Source organism: Chrysemys picta, chromosome 12 (genome assembly GCF_011386835.1).
Source record: "Chrysemys picta bellii isolate R12L10 chromosome 12, ASM1138683v2, whole genome shotgun sequence".
NCBI lineage: Eukaryota > Metazoa > Chordata > Testudines > Emydidae > Chrysemys > Chrysemys picta.
Genome location: NC_088802.1, coordinates 43728022 through 43753103, shown reverse-complemented (window position 1 = coordinate 43753103; position 25082 = coordinate 43728022). Strand labels below are relative to the sequence as shown.

At 50.6% G+C, this 25082-nt stretch overlaps 1 protein-coding gene across 4 annotated transcripts in view; it reads right to left on the bottom strand.

Annotated features, from left to right (window-relative positions):
• The window catches only part of GRIN2C (glutamate ionotropic receptor NMDA type subunit 2C), a 49702-nt gene that overhangs the window by 22395 nt on the left and 2225 nt on the right, over positions 1-25082 (bottom strand). For 3 of the 4 annotated variants that reach the window (XM_065562774.1, XM_042841094.2, XM_065562775.1), the window contains exons 2-5: positions 12166-12589; positions 5572-6164; positions 3538-3652; positions 1309-1520 (exon numbers count right to left, since the gene is read on the bottom strand). In XM_065562774.1, the coding sequence (XP_065418846.1) occupies positions 1309-1520; positions 3538-3652; positions 5572-6164; positions 12166-12573 (1328 nt within the window). In that variant the 5' untranslated portion in view covers positions 12574-12589. The remainder of the gene's footprint in view (positions 1-1308; positions 1521-3537; positions 3653-5571; positions 6165-12165; positions 12590-25082) is intronic. The other variant, XM_065562776.1, reaches the window with a different exon arrangement.

Genomic DNA, 25082 nt, shown 5'->3' with positions numbered 1-25082 from the left:
AAATCTCAATATAAGCAGCTTGATTCTCTGCTGCCCTGCCCCTCATGTAGAGGTTAAAATTGATGCAAAGTAAGTGCGATATGCTACTGGTCTGATCTGACTTGGTAGCATTTTACACCCACTCTAGACTCAACTTTGCATTGGTGTACATGACTGCACAAGGGGCAGGGTGGTGGGGAATTAGACCCAATGTACGGTTAGGCAGTGAAGAATCAGGACCACAAACCAAGTCCAAATGACAAGGAAAGAGGTGGCCTTGCCAGTCAGCTGGAAGAATAACTTCCCAGGGGGCTAAGAGGGTAGCTGCAGAATACCTGTTGCTCCCCTGGGAAAGGAGCACATGTCTCTCCACATGGGGGTAAGGGAAGCTTCTGAGTAACATCTGTGATCCCTTGTGTGGGGAAACCTAGCTGCAGAATAGCCCCTCCCACCTCCCGATTCCCAATGGGAGGAGGGTGTATCCTTCCACTTGAGGAAGGAAGGAAGGAGGGATGGAGAGAGGGAACTGTGGAAATGGCAGGGCAGCACGGGGGGCTGCTCCAGCCGGGAAGTGAGAGAGACGCTCCAACAGGCTGTCTGACACAAACTTGATCAGAGAGTTGCAGAGGTCAGCCATAGGCAAGTGATTAATGAGCGTGCACAGGCCTGCCTGGCTATGTCCCTCCGGGGGCACTTTCCAGGCCAATCTCCTTGGCCACCTTTTCAGAAAGCTGTCTCGGGGGAGTCTGGGCCGTAGCTCTGGATCTACAGGCTGGCTCTCCACACACACAGCCCTGAAACTGTAATTGATGGGCCAGGGCAGCAGCCAGTCTGGTGGGAAAACACAGCATTTATAGATACTGAACTGATGCCTCAGAGTCTGCTCCAGGGACTTCTCGCTGTGTCGGAACTAAAGTCTAGCGTGAGCCAGAGGCTCCCAGCTCTGACAATCGGGACTGGACTGCAGCCCAGTTCTATGCAGCATCTCCCAGCTGTGAGCATCAGGCCTGAAGTCAGAGCTATTACAGCCAGCATAAGAAATCCTGCCTAAAATTCCTGTACTGAATCCTGGCACCACATTAAACCCACACCAGCCACATTCCTGTTTGCAAACACTCAGAAAGCACTACCCGAGCAGAAAGCACTATTTTATAGTGAGGTTGCTCCTTCTTGGGCAGGGCTTGGAACACCTGACGTTCCCTTCTACCAGCCTTGTGAGAAGCAGAGCACGGGCATGTCTAACCCTGCTCCAGCACACCTGGGGCAGCTGAAGATGACGGCTGCAGCACGGCATGGCACCTCCAGCAGCCCATCTGCCTGCCTGCTTACCTGTCGGTGTAGTTGGTTTGCTTCCGGCAGGGGACGGTGTTGCGCACACAGACGCCAGAGGCCGGGTCCGTGTTCTCCACGATCACAAAGGGCCTCTCTTCGAGGGTGGCCACGGTGAGGTGGCGATTGTCCGACACGGGCTGCAGGAAGGAGCCATAGCGGGGCCACACTGGGTACTTCATGTGGATGATCCCCTTCTCCCATTTCCCCACCTGCCCAAGATCGGAGAACAGCGTTACTGTCCACGCAACAGGGGAAATGCCCGCGACTGCCTGGCAATGGTGAACATGAGGTTATTCCTGGGGAGGAGGGTCAATGCAGGCCCTTGGCTTCCCACAATCACCACCTTCGCAGCACTGCTGTTCAACTAGAGGAAGAGACAGCACGTCGGGGAAGTTACAGGTGGGTCTGGATATCGGGGCAGCCCGGCCCTGAATGGACAGTAGAGCTCTGATAGGCAAACAGCACATAACAAATGACCCATTTTGCCTCTCCCTCTGCCTGTGAACAGATCCAGACCCCCTTGGATCGATCCGCTATTACAAACCAGTCAGTTGCTTCGCTCACCACCTTTGGGGCGGGATGCAGCACGCAGCAACACCACGTCCAATTATCCTGCAGCTTTACTTTAGGAAGGCTGAATGTAATTAGCTACATTCGGTCAGCATCTCAAAGTTAATTCCCCGGCTCTTGCAAAAAGATCTGTGGGATCTTTAGTGATCTCTAGTGGTGCTTTGTTATACAGCTCATGCCAAAGACGGCATGTTCCCCACCCAAAACCATGCTGGGGCGGTGGCTTAGAGGGAAGAGCATCCCTCCTAAATCACTGAAGCCACTTACTGCAGCCTCTCGGTTTTCTTAAGTTGCTCCATTTCCAGCTCTGACCCTGATCATTCCCTGAGAGCTCACCATGCCACCTTGGGCTGGGCTGTCGTCGGGTTAGCCTGAAGGCTGCTTCCTACCTTGGTGCTTTTCACCCTCTCAGAAGAGAGCAGCCTGTCTAAAAGAATATCAGACCCAGGTGCAAACACACTCCTGTGCTTCCAACCCCTGAATGCTGGGAACAGAACTCTCAATACTAATCACATCAAATGCTAGCCTGATTTTAAACTCTGCAGTTCAGAGCGAGAATCCCCCAGTATCCCAGCTGGTGGGAAATAAAACTTCAAATAGCAGCAGCAGGACTCGGGGTGGGTCTGGGAGGCCTACAGGGGGAGTTGGCAGTGGTATTTAATGGGAGCAACCAGAGAATGGGGATCTCAGGCTGCAGAAGCATAACTGGGAGTAGTTATAGAGAGTGATGGAGTCTGTGTAAGGAGCAGCACCAGGGGGCTCGACGGAGAGAATAGAAGGGGTTATCTAACGGGAGTATGGGGTGTCTCTAAAGGGGTGGTCAAGGTGGCGTAGGAGCCAACTGAGAGTCTGTGGGAGAAGTAAAAGCACATGGAAGCCTCCAAGCAGAGGAGCAGGAGAACATGGGACCTCTAAAGGAGCTAGGGGGCTTGGCGGCTAGTTTGTGGCAGTCTCCAGAGCACATGGTGGAGGGATCCTAAGAAGTGCATATAGGTGTTCCTGGGGATGGGGGTGTTAAGGACACTATGGGTGCCTAAAGAAGATGTTTGGATTGGTTGCCAATGGGAGAGGAGTATAAAAGAGCTTGTCACAGGTCTTAGGGGATCTGGAACCTCGAGGGGGAGAAGCCATCGGGTAGAGAGTCTGGAGATACTGAGGCACTGGAGATGGGTAGGTGTGAGACTGCCCATTGCTAAAGCCCCCCACAGTAAGGGGAGGAGCTGCCACAGGACCCAGGCATGAACTAAATCCACAGGATTAATGAAAAACAGGGATGGGAGTGAAGGTCACAGGGATAAAATCATGGATCCAAAGGGAGACATGGAACAGAGAACCTTGGACAGCACCCACTGCTCCTCAAAAGCGTCCAGGGAGGCAGAGGAACCCTGTCTTGAGACATGACATGAGAAGGGCTCAGAAGTCGTAAAGAGTCTGGAGCAGACGGAGCAGCAAAGTGTGGTACGGTTCCTACGTAACTCTTTAGTAGGATGTTATCTCTGTACAGCAGCCTCTTCTCTCCCCGGCCCCTTCCCATGTTGGTTTGAACCTATAGCACCCAGTGGATGCTGTGCTTTGCAGGGGGAGGTGTTCCTGAGTGGCCATGTTTTAAAAGGGAGGGTGACGACCGTGGGTGCTGGAGGGAAAAGCAGCCCTTACCATCTCCCAGAGCCGATGCCGGTTCAGTGAGATCACCACCATGGTGGGCCTCACCAAGTAGCCACCTTCATTGAAGGAGAAGTCCCTGTGCTCCCACGTCACGTTCAGCAGGTGCCTGTGGGTGGAAACGAGAAGCACTGTGGCCCGGGAAGGTGGGAGCTTCCCAAATAGGGCTAGCAACCTCTCTCCCTCCCACAGACGTCATCACCAGCATGGGCTAACTCAGAGAGCCCAGATTCCAGCATGGCCTCTCTTCCCATCACTGCCTCTAGGACCATCTGGCAGCCTGGTCTAGCAGACAAGACCCTAAACTGAGAAAATCTGGGTTCTATGCCTGACTCTGCCACTGACTAGCTGAGTCACCTTGGGAGAGTCACTTCACCGCTGCCTGCCTGTGTTTCCCGACCTGTCAAAGAGGGATAATGATCCCCTTTCTTGGCAGCATGCTCTGAGATGTAGGGCCGGAAAGCACTATACAAGTGGCATAGTGGAGCTTTGTTATCCTTTCCTCAGTATGGGCCACAGTTATAAGTCCCAGGGCTAGGGTGCAACAAGGCTTCCCAGACAAAAGCAACCTGAAGGGAAACGAAGGCAAGGAGTCTGCATGGATTGGGATGGCGGGAGACGAGGGAGAGCTCCACCTGACTTACACTTTTACACAGAGCCTATCACCACAGTCCCAAGACACTGGCAGTACATTACGTGACTGATCGACAAGTTAGCCCCCCCAGAGCTTACACCCCACTCCCTCACAGTCCAGGAACCAGAGGGAGGCACAGAGGCAAAGCCAGACAGCGCTCCAGCGATTTAGAGACACACAAAACGTAGCTGACATCCCAGGATCTTAAAACCCCCCTTTATTTTCCCTGAGAGTGCGGTCTGCCAACAGGCTAACGAGCTAAACGGACAGAACATTCCAAATCAGTTAACAAGGTGCATGGGGGAGGGGAGCATTGGGCACACAGCGGCAGCAAGGTCACTGGATTGGCACCATGCCTGCGTGTGCGAGCCGGGTGCTGGCATATTCAGCTGTAGCGCACAAGAGCAGCCTGGTGACTGGTATCACTCACCCTCGGTGTCATTCCTTCAGACAGGCGCCCTTCCCTCTCATCGCACACTCTCTGCCCCTCGGTCTCCTTCCTCCCTTTACCTAGCTCCCTCCCTCCCTCCCCCGCCGCTCGGTGAGTCAGTGACTCTGTGGGACTATATCACCCAAGCAGCACAGGATTTTCCAAACCCAGAGCCAAAGCCCCTTGCTCAATTAGCCAAGGGTCACACTCCAGGAGAGTTAATTAAAAAATGTTGCGCTCAGACAGGTCCTTCAGGCTTTCTAGCCTGGCCCTCCCTCTCCTCCTCTTGCCCTTTGTGCCCGCTGCCTCCTGCACTTTCCCTCTGTCTATCGTCCTCCTCCTTTGCTCCACACTCCATGTTGGTGGTGACCACACTGCTGCTTTCGCCCTGAGCGAGCACTTGGAGGAAGAGAGAGAGTTTTCCCTCTAGACCCATCTCTCTAGGGTCTATCTGGCAGTGGGGCACGATGGGCAAGTCACTGGCCCTGGAGTCTGGACATCTGGGTTCTCTTCCTGGCTCTGACCTTGTCGGTGACCCTGGGCAAGGTAACATTCCCTGCTGTAGGATTTTGAGGGGTATGGGGAAAAGTGAAGGAGGCAGAGTTCTCTCACCCCCAGGAAAGGGCGGTCCCGGCAGCTCAGAGCTGAACAGAAAGCACCCCTCTATCAGCCAGGAGGTGGAGCTCAGCATCGTTAAGCTGATCAATTTACTGGGCCCTCAAGCTCTCTGATGGTGATTCCCCCCCCCCACACACACACACTTTCAGGAGGTCCAGGGGGGGATTTCCCCAACTGGTAGAGTTCAGTATCTCTGAGTGGATACTGCCAACCTACACCTGCCCAAGGGAGGGTACCTCCAGGCCTCTCTGAGAGCTTTATCCCCTTCTTTCCTGATCCCCACTATGCAAATCACTAAGTCCCAGCACTGCTGGTGGTTACCCAGGAGCAGCTTTCCCAGGCTGACCTGTAGAAAGTGCTGTTAGCGGTGGTGGTAGGTGGCGTCTTACAGTCCTTGCCCACATCTGGGAGGTACCCGTGGGTCCTGAAGTAGCTCTCAGCCCCCGTGGCTATGATGGCCACACCGTCCCGAACCTTCTGCCTCAGGCTCATCTTCCAGCTCTCGGTCACCACGCTGATGAGGCCGACGGGGAAAGAGACAGGCGGGATCTCCATGTTCCCCACCGTCAGGCTAGGCACAATCCAGATGTAGCCGGGCCCGACCAAGCCCGCCTGCTCCGCCACCTGGAAGAGGTACACAGCCTCCTCCCGCGAGCAGTACACAATCATCACCTGGGCATCGACCTGCCGTAGCAGCCGCTGGGTTTTGGAGTTGCTCCCATCCTGGGTCATCTCAAAGGTCAGGACGTCCTGGAGTTCCCAACCAAAGTAGCTGGCGTCTGTGAAGGAACGGATAACGTCCACAAAGATGTTGTGCCCTGGATACAGGCTGGTGATGACCGCAAAGGAGCCCCAGTCATATTCCTCCAGGACTTTGAAGATCACCTGGATCTGCTGCTCAATGGAGACTCCCAGCTGCAGGAAGGCAGAGCCGGGCTCCTGGAAGAGAAAGCCACCCGCCATAGAGAAAATGGATTAGCAACTGGTTAAGTGCAAAGAGCCCCAGGGTGCCAGTCTTCTCACCTTTCCTCTCTTAGAAACCTTCACAGGCTGAAGAGGTCACCACCAATCCAGCATCCCAGCTCCCAGCCCTATGACTGGCATAGACAGACTGCCCAGTCTTGTGCTCACAGTTCAGGGCTAAGAGTCAGGAAACCGGGTCTGTCCCCACCTCTGTCATTGGCTTATTGGGTGACCTCAGATAAATTACTTCATCCTGCTGTGTCTCAATTCTTCCCCATCCCCACACTGTACAATGAGGATAAAAACCAGCTACGTAACTTCCAGGGCTGGTAAGAGGATGAATTAATTAATGTTTGTAAAAGTGCTATCGAAATGCCGAGGATTATTATTGCTGCTATTTGCAGTCCGGCATCAAACACTTATCTGCTATTCCAAGTCAAGTATTTTCCATTCCCAACCCTCCCTTCCCTGCCCCCATTTCTTATTCCTGTGGTTCTTCAAATTGCTTCACTCTGCCGAGCAAGGGAGGACCCCACAGACCACTGGTGGCCTACAAATGATAGTTTGAGTCTTATCCCATATCTGCTCAGCCCCGTCTTTATATACCTTTCCCTGGGATCATATCTTCCATGGTTTATCACTCATCTCCCCTCCTGATTCTGGATGTTGAATATCTGCTTCCCAATCCAACAGGATCAGGGATCTCCAACTTTCACAATTCCAATTCTCAATTATATTTCATGCCTCGTTTTGTACATTCTGAGCCCTTCCATTTTCAGCCCTGTATCTCCCAGACTGCCCATTCCAAAAACCTACATTTTATTTATGATCCCATAGGCCTTAAAGTTTGTCAGTATGAAGAGATATTCTCAACAGTGCCAGGAGGTGGTGGAAACCCCATTGCTTGGGATATATAAAATTAGCCAGTTTAGGATTTCCCCCTATAATATGGTCACTGATGCTTTATCCTGTCTGAGAGGGATGGGCTAGATGACAGAAAAGGCCTTTTTTATTCTTAATTTCTATGACTAACTCTTCCTTTGACCAAAATTCATCCTCAATTTAATTTTTCTGTAACTTCAGAAGAGACTAACATTTTGCTTTACAATTATGAAAAAAATGAAACATTTGGAGTAAAAAAAATCTGCCTGGTGAATTAATGCCATTAAACTTCATTTACACCTGTCCAATACCCACATTACCTTTTCAAGAATCCCACTGGCTGGCTCCCTCTCTCCCACACCACCCCAACCATCTGTCCCCCTCATTAGCAAATCTTAATTGATCTGATTCCATCTTAAATGGTTTATCAAATGGAATTTGCAGAAGGTCACAGAGAAGGCAGTGGGATTTTTTGATGCAAACTGCCATAATCTCCATTGAATTGTTTTTCCAGGGAAACGTTGATCAGTCCCCCTGGAGATGAATTCCCAGGTAAACTCAGAGTTGTCAGGTAGATACTTTGTCTTGGGGGAGACTACCCTGGATTTGAGAAGCCTGTTGTAGAGGAGTTTGCAACCAAGAGACCTACAGCTCCAAGGAGGAAACGGAGGACATCCCTGTAAATGAATGAGAACCCTAGCACTGCTCCAAGGAGGAAACGGAGGACATCCCTGCAAATGAATGAGAACCCTAGCACTGATGCAGGAATTAAACCCTCTGTAAAATATATAAAGAGAATCCACTAGAAGGAGATGGGAGAAAGCAGAGAAAGTGCTGCAGCCCTCCGGGTCCAGAGCACAGCAAATTCAAGGCCCATTTGTAATCATTTGGAGCTTGATTCTGATACCCTTAATCATGAGTAGTACCTTACACTCTAGCAGTCCTATCAAGCTCAATGGTTAATGATTTTGTGGGCATAAATTTGCACCACAATGTACTGCACGTGCAAGTTACACACACAAAGTTTTCTGATGTCACCCATAAGTCAGGTAGCTACACATGCAAACAGGGTCATTTGGTCCTGGTACAAAATTTGAGGCAGTATTATCTGCAGGCACAAATCTGCACCCACAGAAATGGAAAACAGGCTAAGGCCCTTTTGAACATCAGGCCCAAAAAGAGATTCCAAACTGCTAAAAAAAAAAAACATGTGAAGGGTTAGAATAGATCAAGACCAGCTCTAGGGTTCTGTGTTTCCCACTTAGTACAAGGCATTTCTAGGGGGAAAATCCTGCAAACAATCCATGCACAGAACTCTAACTGAAGTCAAAGAGAAGTCCACTCGCAGAGGGCTAGCAGGATCAGGGCCTGGTTTTGCACAGAGATGACGTTCACACAAACTGCATCCCAACACGCCTTCCAGACTTACATGGGTATGATAAACATGAGCAGAGGGGAGCTCAGAGGTGCAGCCGGCAGAGAAAGGGGTTTCACCGGGGAGTTGTGAAATCAGTTGAAGATCAGACGAGGTAGAGAGATGCAAGGAGGCTGTTTGACATGGAAGGACCCTTGAAGGAGACTATTGCACCAAGAGCGGCCAGATTGCATGCAGTGGAGCAGAGAGGCTGGTGCTATGAAGAGTGGAGGGAAGAGAGGTGATAGTAGGGTGAACAGATGTCCCGATTTTATAGGGACAGTCCTGATATTTGGGGCTTTTTCTTATATAGGTGCCAATTACCCCCCACCCTATCCCGATTTTTCACACTTACTATCTGGTCACCCTAGGAGATAGAGATAAGGTACAGGAGACTGTTTGGAGCAGGGCCATGGAAGGTTTGGAAATTGGGTCCATGACGAAGAGGATTAGATGGGACTCCATTCATACTCTGTCAGTACAGCTCCTTAAAACCAAATGTCAGCGTTAGGGGACCTACACATCCCTGTCCGAAGAGCTGAGCCCCTCCTTCTGCAACACCCCATGTCCTGGCTGCATGAGTAACAGAGCCAGTGCTGAGAACTGGACTGGGTTGTCTTTTGTCCCAAATAAAAACACAGCTATATCGTCGTGATCTCCCACACTAAAAACAGCCTGGGGGGCATTCTTCCTATGTGCCCTAACCCCCACCCCCCAACCTATTCCCCGCCTCTAAGGCCCTGCATCATAGTGCCACTTCCTCCAGTCAGGGGTCCTGGCCGCTCTTTGCTGCCTCTCCTGAGTTAGCTTGTAGGTCTCTCCCAGATGGAGCTGGGCATGTTAATACCAAACTTCAAGCTCACTGTGGCTGGTGAAGGGGCTCAAGATCTCGATTTTAGGCATTGCTTCTGGGCAGGCCAGGCTAGGACCCGTAATGTACAGTGTTTCCCATAAAGAAGCACTTGGGCACAGTCTCTTCTCAAGCTCTTCCTCCTCCCTCAACTCTTCGATGGGACGATGATGTATTTTTTATTGGCTCTTAAAGATTTGCTGATTACATAAACTGCCCATGAGAACCTGGCATCAAACTTCCACAAACAAACATGATCGCATTTGCAGTGAACCAGGCTCAGGGAAATCTTTACACATTTCCCTGCAAGCAGATGACAGTAACAGCGTCTGACACCCAGCGATGGGCAAACAAGCTAAAAATAATTACCCAGCATGCAGTCCACCTGTAAGAAATCGCAGCGCCCTGCAGCAGCCTAGGCAATGCATGTTCAGCCAACTTGGGCTGGTGATTTAAGACACAACCGCTGCTGGCATGAAACATGGGGCTGGATTCCATCCTCACCAGCCTGAGCTGAATCCCAATGGGCCTGGCGGGGACACCATCTGTCTTGGGAGCCTTTGTGTGGACTGTGGTGACTTAGGACCACATCCTGCGAGGTGCTGGGCACCTTTAACTCCCACTGGAGTCAGCAGTGTGTGCTCAGCACTTGCAGGACCAGGATCTTGGCAGGAGAGCTTCAGGGACCAGTCCCTGGGACTGTCCTGCCCTCCCCTGGCTCCCCAGAGCGCAGAGATACACCAGCAGGGTCAAGGGATGGCCTTGTTTTCACTCAGCTCCACTCAGCACCTTCCATTTCACATCTCCTACCAGCTTGTGTGTCACTAAGAACCTCGGTTCCCTCTCCCCAGCTCTTCTCCTTACACCTCCAATGAACTCTGCCTTTTCAGCACACTCCCCTAACCACACATAACACACGATGTGTATCCCTCTTGGGCCCTCTCCACATAGCCTATGTCTACACTGCTGCTGGAGCCGTAGCGCCCAGTCGTGTGGACATACACACACAAGCTCTGATCAAGCTAGCCAAAAGTAGCGGTGTGGCCACACCTGCACAGGTGGTGGCTCGGACTCGTCAGCTGGAGACATGCCTAGGGTCTCAGGACTGTGCTCAGGCAGCTCGATCAGAAATAGCACATAGACCTCTACCTGAGCAGGGAGTTACATCTCCCAGCTGCAGTGTAGATGTACCCATAGATGATACGACACACCCAAAGAGGATACCAGCCTACTACTGCTGCCAGCTAATTGAGTTCCTCCTTTAGTTCAGGTGAGGGAGATTCATGTTTTAGTGCTGAAGTTCCCAGATTTAAACCCTGTTGACACCCATGGCAGGCCAAGGGGGTGTCATTACTTATACAAAACCCGAAAGAAGGGACTGTAGGGCCTGATCCTGAGACACTTCCGTGGGGCTCAGTGACCATTTCTCAGCACCAGTGTCCTAAAGGAAAGCTGCACTAGTTCAGTGGAGCCCCCTCACTCGGTGTGGGCAGGGTTGGCCCCGACTTCCCCACTTTGAGTGAGAGGAGTTTCATCTGCTACTATCGCCAGGCTCCAAGCTTGCCTTGCTGGGCCTACTTTGTCTGCACTGCGTGAGTTACATTCCGAGAGGCCGCCACATACACAGCCACTGAAGGAGTTCTCAGAACCGTGTTTAACAAACCCCTCCAATGTCCTCACAGTCTCTGTTGCGGTGGTGTCCAGCACATCCCTCGGCCCATGCCGCTTCCTGCAGCCCCCATGGGCCTGGAATAGCGAACCGCAGCCAGTGGGAGCTGCGATCGGCCGAACCTGCGGACGCTGCAGGTAAACAAACCATCCTGGCTCGCAGCGGATTTCCCTGACAGGCCGCGTACCAAAGGTTGCCGATCCCTGCCCTAGATTGTGAGCTAATCGGAGCCAGGACCATTCTTTCTGAATGTTTGAAGAGCACCTTGCTCATAGAGGGCACTACCAGAAACTGATAATAATAATAGATCTTCTCTTACAATCACCATGACACTCTCCTGCTTCCCCATGCATTCAAACTCTGGTCTGCATTTCCTGTGTCTTAAAATACATAAGAACGGCCATACTGGGTCAGACCACAGGTCCATCTAGCCTACAATCCTGTCTTCCGACAGTGGCCAATTCCAGGTGCCCCAGAGGGAATGAACGGAACAGATAATCATCAAGTGATCCACCCCAAGTCACCCATTCCCAGCTTCTGGCAAATAGAATTTAGGGACACCGTCCCTCTATCATCCTGGCTAATACCTTTAGTGGCCCTATCCTCCTTGAACTTATCTAGTTCTTTTTTTTGAAAAACACCTCTACCCCGATAGAACGCTGTCCTCGGGAGCCAAACAATCTTACCGCGTTATAGGTGAAACTGCATTATATCGAACTTGCTTTGATCTGCTGGAGTGCACAGCCTCCCCCCTCCCGGGGCACTGCTTTACCACGTTATATCCGAATTTGTGTTATATCGGGTCGCGTTATATTGGGGTAGAGGTGTCTGTTATAGTCTTGGCCTTCACAACATCCTCTGGCAAAGAGTTCCGCATCACCAGATAGCTCCTTGCCTATTGAGCATTGCAGACACTTTAGACAACATTGTAGTGATTTGTTCTTCCCTGAAAATAAAATGATTGGAAATTTATATACACACATCGGGGCCAGATCCCCAGCTGATGTCAACTGACACAGATTGGTTGACTTCTATGGAGCGGTGCTTGTTTACACCAGCTGGGGATTTGGGCCTATATAGTTAGAGGATTTCATGAGTCTCCCTAATTCCCCCTCCTCCTCCCGCTCACCGTATCCAGAAATAACCAATGAAGAGATTTCACCTTGGGGGTCAGGACCACGGCAGAGCCCCCGCTGATGCTGATGATGGGGACTTGTGTCTGGGAGGATATGAAGTCCAGGATCTGTGCCACAGCCTCTGTGCCGATGTTGTCCTCAAAGACGATGCCGTGGATCTTGGTGCTGGCGAGGATGTTGCAGATCTGGGTCAGGAGGGTGCTGGGGTTGGTGTCGTTCACAATCACCGTGACTGGGTGGATCTCCAGAGGCAAGTCCAGGAAGCTCTGGTGAGTCAGACGGCTGCGGATGTGGAGAGGGTATGAGGAGCCCCCGAATACCACGGCCACGTTTACCACTGGCTCCCCAGGGCTTGGCAGCAGGAGATCCATTATGACAGCTGAACAGCCCAGCACCATGGACAGTACCAGAGTGTGCGTCAGAGCTCTGCCCATGTCCACCACCGAGTCCCTGCAACCCAAAGCAAACAGAAACCAGGGTGGGAATGGGCAACAGACAGACCTGAATGCGGAGGGGGTGGGAGGCCCAGAGGGGGAGAGGGAGCAGGGAGAAAGAACAAGAACTTAGCAGGAGAGGGGCTTAGAGCCTGCTAACAGGGAGAGAGGGGCCTGCCAGCAGAAGCCCTGGCAAGAGGGCTAGGAACACGGCTAGCACCTGGGATCCTGTGCTCCATGAGTTACCCACACTCCTGCAGGCCAGCTCTCCTCCGCACATCAGCCCCACGCTCAGCCTTCGAGGGGCAGCTCCAAGCCCAAGGAGTTCTGGATTCTTCTGTTCAGAAATGTCAAAGCCAGGGGCCTGGACTTGGCTTGAAGCATTCCTGGCTGTGGGGCACTTTTGTTGAGCTGACCCACGGGGCGTCCATCTCTCGACTCTGATGAGCACTCGGAGGAGATGAAAGGCTGAAGCCCCATGCATTGGGCTGAGTGTATCCTCGGCAGGGAGGTTTCCAGCCCCTCCTGGCTTGGCATACTCTGCACCCCGCACGCCAAAGCCAAGCAGAGACTCAGCAAGTCAGTCACACCGCACTCCTTCAAATGCCCCTCTTTGGGCACCATCCAGCCATAGGGGGTGGAAGCAGCTCCTGGGGTTGGGAAAGGGTGTCACTCAAGGCCAACAACCGATGCCTTCCCATCAACCGTGGGTCAATGCCCCCCCACACACTGGCTGAAGTCAATAGGACGGGTGCATGCAGAATGTATGGGATGATCAGATCCCTGATATTCAATGACCCCCTTCCCACTGCTCCTAGCCCAACCCCCAACCCATCCCAGTGCCCCTACCTTACCACGGCTCCCCCCGGTCCAACCTCCCAGTGCCCCCCCACCGCTCCCTCCAGCCTACCCCCCACCCCATAGCTCTAGTGTTTGCTGGCTCCTTTCACTCTGGGTGCAGGCTCCCTAGCTGCTCTGTAAGCTACTATTGCTGTGAAATTCCTTTTTTATTTCCTTTCACTTCCCCAGTTTTTCATAGCTCTGTTTTATCACACATGAAGAGGGGGTGGACAAAGAGGCAGAAGATGCAAAGAGTTGGAGGCTACATTGCCTGGCTCTTTGTACACCTGACAATCACTTCAAAGATTTAAAGTCAACATTCTCCCAGCCGATCCATCCAACGGCTCTTTCATCTGCACTGCGGGTCTCTACGGCACGTTCCACACTTGCTGACACTGCTGGCAGGAGAATGGTGCCCTTAGCCACACACGGTGCTGGGGCTTCCTCTCCCCATACTAGATTGAGTGGAAGATCAGATTAGAAGCCCACTATGACAGATAGGGCAATTTCCTGCATATCCTTGGGAAAACTTATTGATTTAAGCTTAACTGTCTTTGGGGTCCATTGTATTAATTGCAAAGCTTGTGTATTATTGTGGGCCAGGACTGCATGTGACCTCTCTGGGGGAGATGTGAGGTGAGGCCTGGGAGTCCAAAAGATTACACTGAAAATGTGCCAGACGAGAATGGACTTTTGGGCTAATAAGCATGAAGTGGATTTCTTGGGGAATGCCCAGGGAGACGTTACTGCAAATTCCCCCATCTCTAGTGATGTCTTTTAAAGCTATGCCCTGAGGAGTGGATCACTGTCTGCAGATTACCTGTTCCTGGAGACGAGATCAAAGGCCTGAGTTGTAGAAGAAACAGATGAACTGTCCAGCCTGGTTCTGAATCTGAGACAGTCATAAACTTCCATGGGGAAAACCAAGTTGGGGGGTTGAAGGACTGACACCTGCTCTAGGTTGGAATTGGGGTGACCTCTGCTAAGCTTTTTACCATATGTGTAAGTTCTTCTATTGTTTCAAATATGTTTTTTCTATAATGCTTTCACCTTAAGAATAAATGTGCTTGCTTACAAAGAGCTGTGTGGTAATTTATAACTGCAGGCAATACATTAGGCATAGCCTCTGGAGAGAAAGCACAGTGCAGATGCTGGCCTGTTTAGGCAGTCTGGCTTGCTGGGAATATCACAGTGTAGGCAGGGAACTGTGCAGCCTTGAAAAACCCCTGGTCAGGAGGGAGAGAAATGCGAATCTCCGACCAAGAGAGGTGATGGCTGAGGAGCCAGGAGCCTACAGTGAGTGCCCTTAGTGGGCCACGGAGGAGGAATATAGGTGCAGTTGACCTGAACTGTGACACCCACAGAGAGTATAAAAGCTCTAGTACTGTATTACTCTGAGCTAAGCGATGCTACCTGTCACAGGGTGGCTGGCCCTTTAAGGGGAAGTTGGGCCCAGTCTCACCTGTGATGGATCAGCTACCTCCCAGCTGAAACTGATCAGCTGGGGATCAGATGATTATAAAAGCCAGCAAGGAGGCCAGTTGGGGGAGAGAGCTGCAGGCAATACAGGGAGAAGGAAGGTTTGCCTTGTGACAGGCCCCTGGAGCAGAACGGTTCCCAAGCAGGTTGCGTGGAGGAGCAGGGAGGCTGTGGAGGGAAACCACTGGCTCTGGGGAAAAGCAGCTGTTGGATTTATGTGAAACTGGGGTTCGCTGAAGACTGTTGGGCAAAAGGGCCTGAACAGCCTCTGGGCATGGTGTGAATCCTTGCTGGGCTGAGGAGGCAGGCCTGCAGCCTCCAGCCCCGTTAGCTGACATGGCAGAGGTCTGAGTTTGGGGAGCTCAACCCCCCAATTTTTAGCCCTAATGCTAGGTGTGCAGTTGGACTGGTGCCATATATACAGCACGCAGTCACACTCGTTACAGCCTCACAGTCCCCATGTCCCTTGTATGGAACAGGCCTCCTGAAAGCTCTCTCTGATCTTCTACTCTATGCTATTCCTGTCTAGAGCATTGCAGCCTCAGCGATGGTATGCAGGAACACTTAGCACTTCTGTAGCTTTTCACGGGTGGCTCTTAACGCACCTTGCAAAGCTGAGCAGGAACCGTCATCATCTCCATCTTGTAGAGAGGGAAACTGAGGCACAAAGAGGGGAAGGGACTTGGCTGAAGTCAAGGACTCCCCATTCAGTGCCCTATCCTCCTGCAGCTCTCTCTCCTTGCTGGATTTTATAATCATCTGATCCCCCCCGCTTCCTTGCTATATCAATACATCAGAGCCCACCTGGGTGGAATGAGTTTCATATTTCAGTCAGACAATAGACTACATTAGCCCCCCGACAGACAGACACACACATACACACACCCCTGTGGCGCATTTTGCATGTGGTTAGAGAATTCAGAGGTGAAGGGGTTAAATAAAAGCACAGTTCTCCTTGTCTCCATCCTTTCCTCCTGGTGCCCTTTGTTCCTCAGCAACTCAGGCTCCAGGCGCCCTCGAACGTTTTTATATTATTTTAAATGATCTTGAGCAGCAATATTGTCTCCACTTTCCCATTCCCTCCCCACCCCCAGCTCCCGCCATCCCTGGGCTGTCAGTTACCAGAGAACTGCTTGCCTTCCGTTTTAAATTTAAAAAAAGAAATGTATTTCACAGGCTGATAGGCACCTTCAGTTCCATCAACTCAAAGATTAAGTACCCAGGGTAATGATAAAATATTTAAACATTTGAGGGGAAGAAAATGAGCTGTAAGTATTTTGGAGAAGGCAGAGGTTTAGGCAGCTAATCCCACAAAACGACGACATGTGACAAAGCCCTGCAAAGTTCAGGGAGATTCTAATTCCCGTGAACTTCAGCTCAGCTGGAAGCTGGACACACAGGTAAAACCTAGGGAACTTATCGGTGAGGACAGGAAGCTAAGTATCCCTCCCCCAAAACTAGCCACCCTTGGCTCTAAGGGCCCATTGATGTCTGGCAGGGACTGCCTCTTCCCTTCCTGCCCTGTGTATGTTGGTTTCATTATTATTTGCCAAATAGATTTTGATTGGCACCAGATCCGGCCAGTGGTCAGCCTGGTGCAGTACCCTGTCTGACAGTAGCCAGATCCTTTTGAGGAAGAAATTCCAAAGTGGGGAATTATAAAATAGCCTGTCCGGAAGGGAAGTTTCTTCTAAACCCAGTCACTTAAAAGTCATTTTATGCACTGAAACAAGAGGGATTAGAAGCATCTTCCACCCTACATAGGGCTAGAACCCACAATCCTCAGCTCAGGAGGCCAGTGCCTTATCCATTAAGTTCCCAGGGCTCCACAAGAAACAAGGCTGAGTCAAAAGAGATCAAAATCTGAACCTGCCTCCTTGGGGCTCGTCAGCTCTGGGGCTTTTGTTCAGAGTCTTCTCTGATTCTGATGCACTATTTACCTTGGTCCCTTGCTCCACATTATCCTTCCCCTCCACCATGAATCACACAGCCAAACCTGCAAAGATTCTTACAACTGGCGGTCTTAGTGTGGGGAGACCTCTGGGTGATGGCAGCTTCCCCCACCCCTCCAAGCAGTTCCAGGGTGAAGTTAATAGGAGATGTGCACACAGAACGTATGGAGCTGCTCTTGGGTTTCCATCTGATATAGAACAATAATTCTAGGCAACAGCTTAGCTTATAAGGGCCTAGTTCTGTTCCCAATGAAGCCACATGGTTTGCAATGGAAACAGGGTTGGGTCCTAAGTCACTGAAGGCCCCAATTATGCCTCCAGGTTCCATGCCTAGATCTACCTCTCAAACAGCAAGGAGCTTCAAACACACCTGCAGCAGCACTTTCCCACTCACCAGCCCATCCTTCACCAGACTCTGAGGAAGGTACTCTGGGTGTCCAGGAATCGCACCAGGGGAGGAGAAGGCTGGCTTTGTGGGGAGAGGGATGTGCATCATTTTCCACATCATCCCCATAGTGCTCAGAGTGGAAGTTCCCTGGCTGGAGACTACATTACATACACCCTCTGTAGCAGGGAATCACGGCTTAATGGGGGTCCCAAAGGCAGCATGGTGCCATTGCAGCTGCACTGCAGGGGAGCAGTTGAGGGGCTCTGGATCTCCAGTGCCATCTCCATTAACCCCTCTCTCTTCCCACCCTTTACCCCTCATACCCATGTGGATCCCAGGGGAGCCACAGGGTTTGGGGTCTGGCCCCACAGCTCGTCCTGGGCTGGAGGGGGGGGGGAGCAGAGACTCCCACGCTGCAACCCCAGCAGGATGGCTGGAGAGATCCTTGCTGAGCTTTCTGCCCCCTCTCATGGGGCAACACAGCAGGCATCCGGCCTCTAGCTGCACTGTCCAAAACAGTCTCCTGCTCCCACGCCGACAGGTGTTCCCTGGTGCATCCTGCTGAGAAGTGGCCCCATGTGGGGGACTGAGCTCTTGGGGCAGGCACTGTCTTTGCAATATGTGGGCGTATTGTGCCCATCCCAACTGGGCCTGTGACCTGCAGGCCCCACCCTGATAGAAACAACAGACGCCAGCTAGTGACTCAGCTAACCAGGGAGGGTTAGCACATGGTTGGGCCCATGTGCAAAGTTTACATTTGGATCTAGATGCCAGATGTCCTCCCCTCCCCCAACACATTGGGGTGTTTGGATCCAATTATGTCACTGCGTTATTTAGATTGTGGTAGAACCAAGGACCCCACTGTGCTAGGCACTGTACAAACACGGAACAAAACACAGTTCCTGGCTCAAAGAGCTTCCAGTCTGTCTTTGCCTTCCTGTAGCGCTTTCCATCGGAAGACGTCAAAGTGCTTTGCAAACCTTAGTGAAGACTCTCACCCTCCACTGCAAAGTCAGTCAGTAATATCATCCTCCTCGCACAAAGGGGAAACTGAGGCACATGGTAATGGATTGACTTGCCTCAGGTCACCCAGCAGGTCAGGGACAGAACCCAAACCCCTGTGCGCTATGTTTTAAGTGCAAGGCTGCCCCACTGAACCTTTCCCTTCCACATGCAATGCTGACTGACCAATCCAGAGAGGATCGTTAATGGTTGAGTAATGAAAGGAGATGTTTGACCGTCTTCTGATGTTAAGAGCAGGAACGGATCAAGAGGGAGGCTCCTTTACACGTTGACACCAGCCTCCCACCCTGCTACCGACACAAACGCTGGTGTCACTTTTGCAGCAAGATGTTGGCTGCCAGCAGGAGTCTTGGAAATGCCAATTGTAATTAAAAGCCGTAATTCCCAACGCATCTTTGCAAGGAGGAGCACCTCCCACCAGGGGACCTGCAGCCTGCTGGGCTGCACACACTGTTTCACATCCCAGGCCCTTCCTTTTCCTCATGCTTTTACTCCTCTCCTTTCGCACTCCATCCCTGCTTTGTTTCATTGTTAAAAAAGCTGGGAAGCAGAGCCTGCAGCACAGGCCTAGAAGACAGGACTGCCCAAGTTCTACTCCTAGTTCTGACACTGGCTCCCTCTGCAGCCTTGGGCAAGTCACTTAACCTCTGCGCCACCTCTGGACTATGTAAATGCACTTTCTCCCTCCAGCTAAAGGGGATGAGTCAAGTTACAGAGGATGGCTGGGAGGATTCAGGTTTGTAGAATTGCTCCACATAATTGCAATAGCTAGTATTATTAATAATAATTAAAGCCCAACTGGAAGGTTTCTAGCAGAGGACGAGCCATCTTTAACAGAGGCACTTATTGAATTGCACCCCTGCTGCACCAGCTGTTGGTCAAGATTGTCAGCTCTGGCAAGGACGGTCTTTGTTCTGTGTTTGTCCAGCACCTAGTACAACAGGGTCTTGGGCCAGGCCTGGCTCCTAGGCCCTACAATAACACAAATACTATAGTGATGAGATTTCATCTTCGTTCTCTCACCACAGGCTAGAGCAGGGCTCATCTCCGGCTCTCACAGAATAACATGCAAAAGGTCTCGCCCCCTTGGACTCTCCTGGATCTCCTCTGGGAATGAGAAGCCAGGTCGGCTTTAAGCATTAGCAGGACAGTGACCCCTGCAGCAACCTGTACAGTCACAGCCCCATCCTCCCCACCTAGCAGGGGAACCTGGTGTGCTGTTGCCAATAAGCGTAAGGTCCTGCGTCAAGAAGCAACACTAATGCATGACCCAATCTCACAGCCTGGCAGCGAGACCAGACAGGGAAGCCAGTGATTCTGTCCTTAGACTAGAGTGATGGGCACAATGTGAGCACTGCTGGATCATTGATTACTCCCATCCAGTGACCAGGGGGGAAGGCCCTGCAGTTTTCTCCTTGCTAGGGAGCCAGTGGAGAACAGGAGAACAGCAGTTTGCCTCAAATCTGCTTTCTGTCCTCGAAGAGAAGTTTAGGTCAAATCCAGCAGGAGAACCAACTCACCCACTCAACTCTCTCCAGCATCTGCTCGTATTCAGGCCAGGACTGGACTGAATCCCCAAACCCTCTCCAGATAACCCACACGGCTCAGTAACAGCTGAGGTTTAAGGGTTAGGCGGAGGGAACGGCAGGAACAAAGTGATGTCTTAATACCCGGCTATGGAAACCTAGGACTCTCCCACAGTTCTAGGGTTCACCGTTACACTCATTGCCACAGGAAAACAGATAGTTGACCCCAGCCTAGCACACCACCCACCCAGTCTCCCCACCCACCCGCCTGGGCTGGAGGAGGAAGAATCTCTTACACTCTTGCTGTGAATTTCCAGGTATTTTTAGTCCTGCAATAAATAATTCATAGGGAATATGGCATCAACTACCTGAGCCGAGGAAAAAGCCTTTCTTAAAAACAGTGATTTGCCCCTTTAATTTCTCCTCAAGGACATTTAAATATACTTTAGGCAGCACTTTGTCCTCACAGCTGCTGATCAGATTGGTTTTCACCTGACACATCACTAACACATAATCAACTTCTCATCATGGCTCAACCATTAGAAGCCCCACAGATGGTCGAAGTCCCCTCCATCCTGTGGGCTGGCTGCAATGGAAGGAGTCCTCTCTCTCCCTCCATGGCTGATACCCTGCCTGAGCTGGTAGCAGACCCCTCCTTGTTGCTCCAGCATCCTCCCCAAAGCCAACATCCTGATTGGCAAGCTAGCTAAAGACTCAATGCCGGAACGTGCCAAGCACTCTAATCCCAATCCAGCAAAGTACTTATGCCGGTGGGTTAAGTATCGACTTTAAACAGACTGTTCACCTGCTGAATGCGCTGAAGTGCTTTGTTGGATAGGGTCCAAAGTGCTCAGCACCTTGCAGGATGGAGCCCTAAAGTGGCAAATGTTCCCACCACCCCACAGCTAGCACCCTGACTGAGATGATAAAGGTGGGTAGATTGACACAAACACAGGAATTAACTCACCCACTGCTGAAATGCATCCAGGGCTAGGTTGGAACGTAGCAGCTGCTTAAAAGCCAAGGACAGACTCTGACTGAGAATACCCTCTCCAGTTCTGACTGCAGGGGGAAATTGAGGTCAGCAGAATACAATGATTTCAACTGGAACTTGGCCAGACTCTTACTCTTACAAGGCAAGTGCTATGGAATCTTTAATTGCAGTAATTGGCAGGACCTCCCTCCCCTCTTACATCTCCTATGAAGAGGGGACCTCAAGCCCCAAACTGGGATTCAGTTCCGACACAAGGGAATGGTACATGCCTCCTCACACTGGGAAATTCATCCTCTCCTGACCACTGGCTGGAACGCCTGGAGTTTGCAACACCATGTCACTGCCATCCTTGGCGTTTTAGGGCCATTGGCTGTACCATCTGTCTTCAACGTCAAGGAGAAGGTTCCTCCTGTAGGCCCAGCTGAACCAGAGCAATCTGCACTGGTTTCTCCACAGCATGAGCGGCATCCCCCGACTCTTGCAGCTATCCTGGTTTAGCCCCTCCCCTCAGAATACAGTGCCTCATGCTTGGAAGTCACCCCAAAGCCCCTTCTTCCCAACCACAGTTCCGGAGAATGACGGGACTGGTGCTCCAGGAGTCTCTGAATGCACTGGGACAACCGTGGCGATAAGGTGCCCGGAGGAGGTGCTGAAATGGATCTGTCAGGAAAATGTCCTCGTGCAGATGCACTAAGCCATCAGGTGGGTGAGCCACTGCACAAGCCATTTCACAAAATCAGCCCCATCTAGCATAGCCACATCAGGGAGAGGAGCATCCCCCTGTGAATCACCAAAGGAGGGCTCCCCTCCAAGTCATGACCTGGGCCAACCCTGCTTAGCTTGCCAGAACTCCCTAGAACCCTGTTTCCAAGGGTCTGGTAATGAAAACAACAGCAACAGTCTCTAGGTTCCTCCACCAACAACTAAACATCCCTTTATCCTGGGAGCTTCTTTAGCTTATGGTGCAGTTTCTCAGCCATTGGCCCCTGTCATTCCCTGGTGATCACATACACGTTTTCGAAGGAAGGGAACAGCCATACTGCTATTTTGGAGAAGCGTCCAGTTACAAGGCTGGTTACATGCTGCTGGCTGTGCCTGCCAAGTGGAAGGGGGCTAACCGAATGAATGCATTCCCCCATCCAGAGGTTTCACTGGCCATGCAACCTGCACAGGACTGCAGCCGAGACCCTAGGCCCTGAAGCAGCAGCTCTCCCAAGTAAGCCAAAAGGGAGCTTTCCCTCCAGCCAAACCAATGAGAGCCACTGAGCGAAGCCTATCTCATCGGGGAGCCTCTTCTTGCCGATTTTAAAGGCATTGCCAGCAAAATTAATCTCACTTAGTTCAAATCTCGCCCGAAAATGTATTCGTTTAAAAAAAAGAAAAAGCATGTGTCACCTCCACTGGCCCTGGGAGGGGCAGGTTATGGAGGTGCAAATTCAGTGGGGAGGATGGGGGGAAAGTGGGCCAGGGGACTGGCTGGTGTTGCTCAACAGCCACTCCTCTGGGTGATAAAGTAGCTGCACTGATAAACTACATTGACTTCAGTGGCTGGATTGAGCGTAAGGGGCCAGCAGCCAACAGGGTGGGCACAGCAGGGCCTTGCGGGGGGAGAGTTGTGGAGCAGGAGATACTTAAGTTTCTGACCAGGGCACCAAACACCCCTAGTCTGAATTTGCACTTCCATAACCTGCCCCTCCCAGGGCCAGTAGAGGTGACACATGGACTCGTTGTTGTTGTTGTTTTTAAAGAAGGCAAAAGCATCTCCTGCCCACCTGCCCCCCTCCAAAGCCAACTTTGTGTAAACTTAGCAGATGCCATCACTGTATCCCAGGAAAGACGCTTTTTAAGCAAAAGGAGTAAATTAGATCAATCGCTGAAATCGCTGGATGATCTCGGTGGGCATGAAGGGAAGGAATCAGGACTCAGACTCTATGCCTGGTTCCGTCACTGACTCGCTATGTGATCTTGGCCTCTGTCTCAGCTTCCTGATCTGTAAAATGTATATAGGAATACTTTGATCTATTATTATTCACTATTATCTAGAGTCCCCTATCAGGAATTAGGGCTACTTGGTGCAAGGCACTGTCCACACACCACGTATGTGACAGTCCCTGTTCTGAAGAGCTAGATCTCTTTATCCCATCAATACCAGCTTGTACCTACCTATTTTACAGAGATGTTGCAAGACTTACTGATCGTAAAGTGCTCTGAGATTCTCCATATAAGGAGTGAAATAAATGCTAATTATGTTTAAACAGGAAAGGGGTCAGACCCACCTCATTTGGTTTAGTTTTAGTGGTATGTACCCCAGCATGAGAGGATGTGGTGGGGGGAAACATTGTTGGAGGGAGAGAATGAATTAATAAAAGATATCAGGAATGGCACACACTAAAAAGACTGATGGTAGAAAGGCGGGGGGGGGGGGGAAATCAGGCAAAACAAAACTGAACTACGAAAAAACTGCATCAAAGCAACATCTAGGGCTGCAGCAAAGCTAAGAAAAGCCCAGGAAATTAAAAGCTAATGTTCAGGCTCCGCTCTTTGGCATTGGCAAGACCCTGTGCTCGGGTGTTTACATCCCAGATAGATCTGATTGCATCCCTAAGCACAGAGTGGTGAATACAAGGATAGTTTCCCATCTTGGGTCAGTTTGTGCCTCATCCTTATGGTTATTTACACTGGGAGGAGAGTCATCTTCGAAAGAAAAGGGTCATCTTTGCTCAGTTGGCTAGTTTTTGGTTTGGTGCAAGCTGTGGATTTTCTGTTAGTACTAACCCCCCTGCCCTCCCCACCCACACCCCGTAGTCCCTCTAATCCACATTTTAAAAAGCCTCTAAATAAGCATCACATAAGTACTTATTTAGGGAAATTATTTAAAAGGCAGATTAGCAGCCTGAGGGAGGCTGGCTGCTGCTGTGTGATGGGTGGCACGTCAAAGCACGTGGCCCATTTGTGGACAAGGTAGAGACTGGGGGACCATAGAATAAGCGTCCACATCTGTAAAACTGGCGTAGTAACGCCTACCTCCTACCGGGGAAGGGGGAAAGAGAATAATAGGCCTGAGTCCATTTCCATGGAAGCCAACAAGAGGTTTGCCACAGATTGCAATGGGAGAAAGCCTGAGCTTAATGCACTTTGAAGATTTGAGCTTTCAGCAGGGGATTGGACTAGATGACCTCCTGAAGTCTCTTCCAACTCTGATACTCTATGATTCTATGAAGATGAAGACCACTATATAAATACCAAGTATCATGAACACGCAAGCTCTGGGTCCTGCTTAAGGTACTGATGGTGCCTTCGGAGACCCGAAGGCTTGTTCAGTGTATTCTGCATTATCTGTTGATCCAATAAACAGTGTCGCATTCTCTCTCTTGTCAGCTCTGCCTTAAGAAACAATATGGCTCCAAACATTTTTCTAACCCACTCATGCAAACAGTTGTTTTATGATCACATTATTGAGCTTAAAGTCCGCAATGGTTATTTCCTTAGGGTCTGCCATGAAAACTTGTATTTACCATACTGTCAGAACATAGTGTGGTTGACAACATCATTTATGGAAATAGATGAATGGAGGAAGGGTAGCAAACAAAACATTTTAATGCTTTGGTGTTTGCTTTTAAACTAACAGAAAACAAAACAAAAAAATGCCTTCATTGCAAGTTATAGACCAAGTGCCTGCACAATGTCATTTTAAAAGCAACAATCTATTGAGTTTTTCTTATACTTCCACATCCTAAAGCCATACAGGTTGGTTTGTTTATTTTAATTGATGCGATGGGTGAACATTACTTGTATTTTAAGCCTCCCTGTTGTTCCCCCCACATGCTGAATGTTGGAGTCTGACATGGAGAAAAGCTCTTGCAGACATTTTGACTTGAGGGATTAAATAAAAAAGGGTCCTGTTACTTAAAAAAAAATCTTAATTAGAGAAACCTCCAAACCTGAGAATGCAAGTGAAAAATGTGCAGTGTTGGGGGGAGAGAGGAAAAATAGAGAGTTGTTGATATATTTAAAGTAATGAAATCAATGCAACCCTCAGGTGAGAAATACTGAACAGAAGCATGACTGGGGGAGGAAGAGGAGAAGGGGAAAGCCAGAAGGAAGGGAAGACTATTACTATATGTTTGTCATTGCATGGATGAGTGAGAGGGATCTATCAAGCAGAGAAAATGATGGGAGTCTAGACTGAGACAAAAAGAGGAAAAGCTGCAATGGATTGTAAGTTTTCCCAAAAGGAAGATATTCCAACTTCCCTCCTGCCCCCCCCCATCCCATCATTTCCCCCCTTACTTTCTTTGCCATTTTCT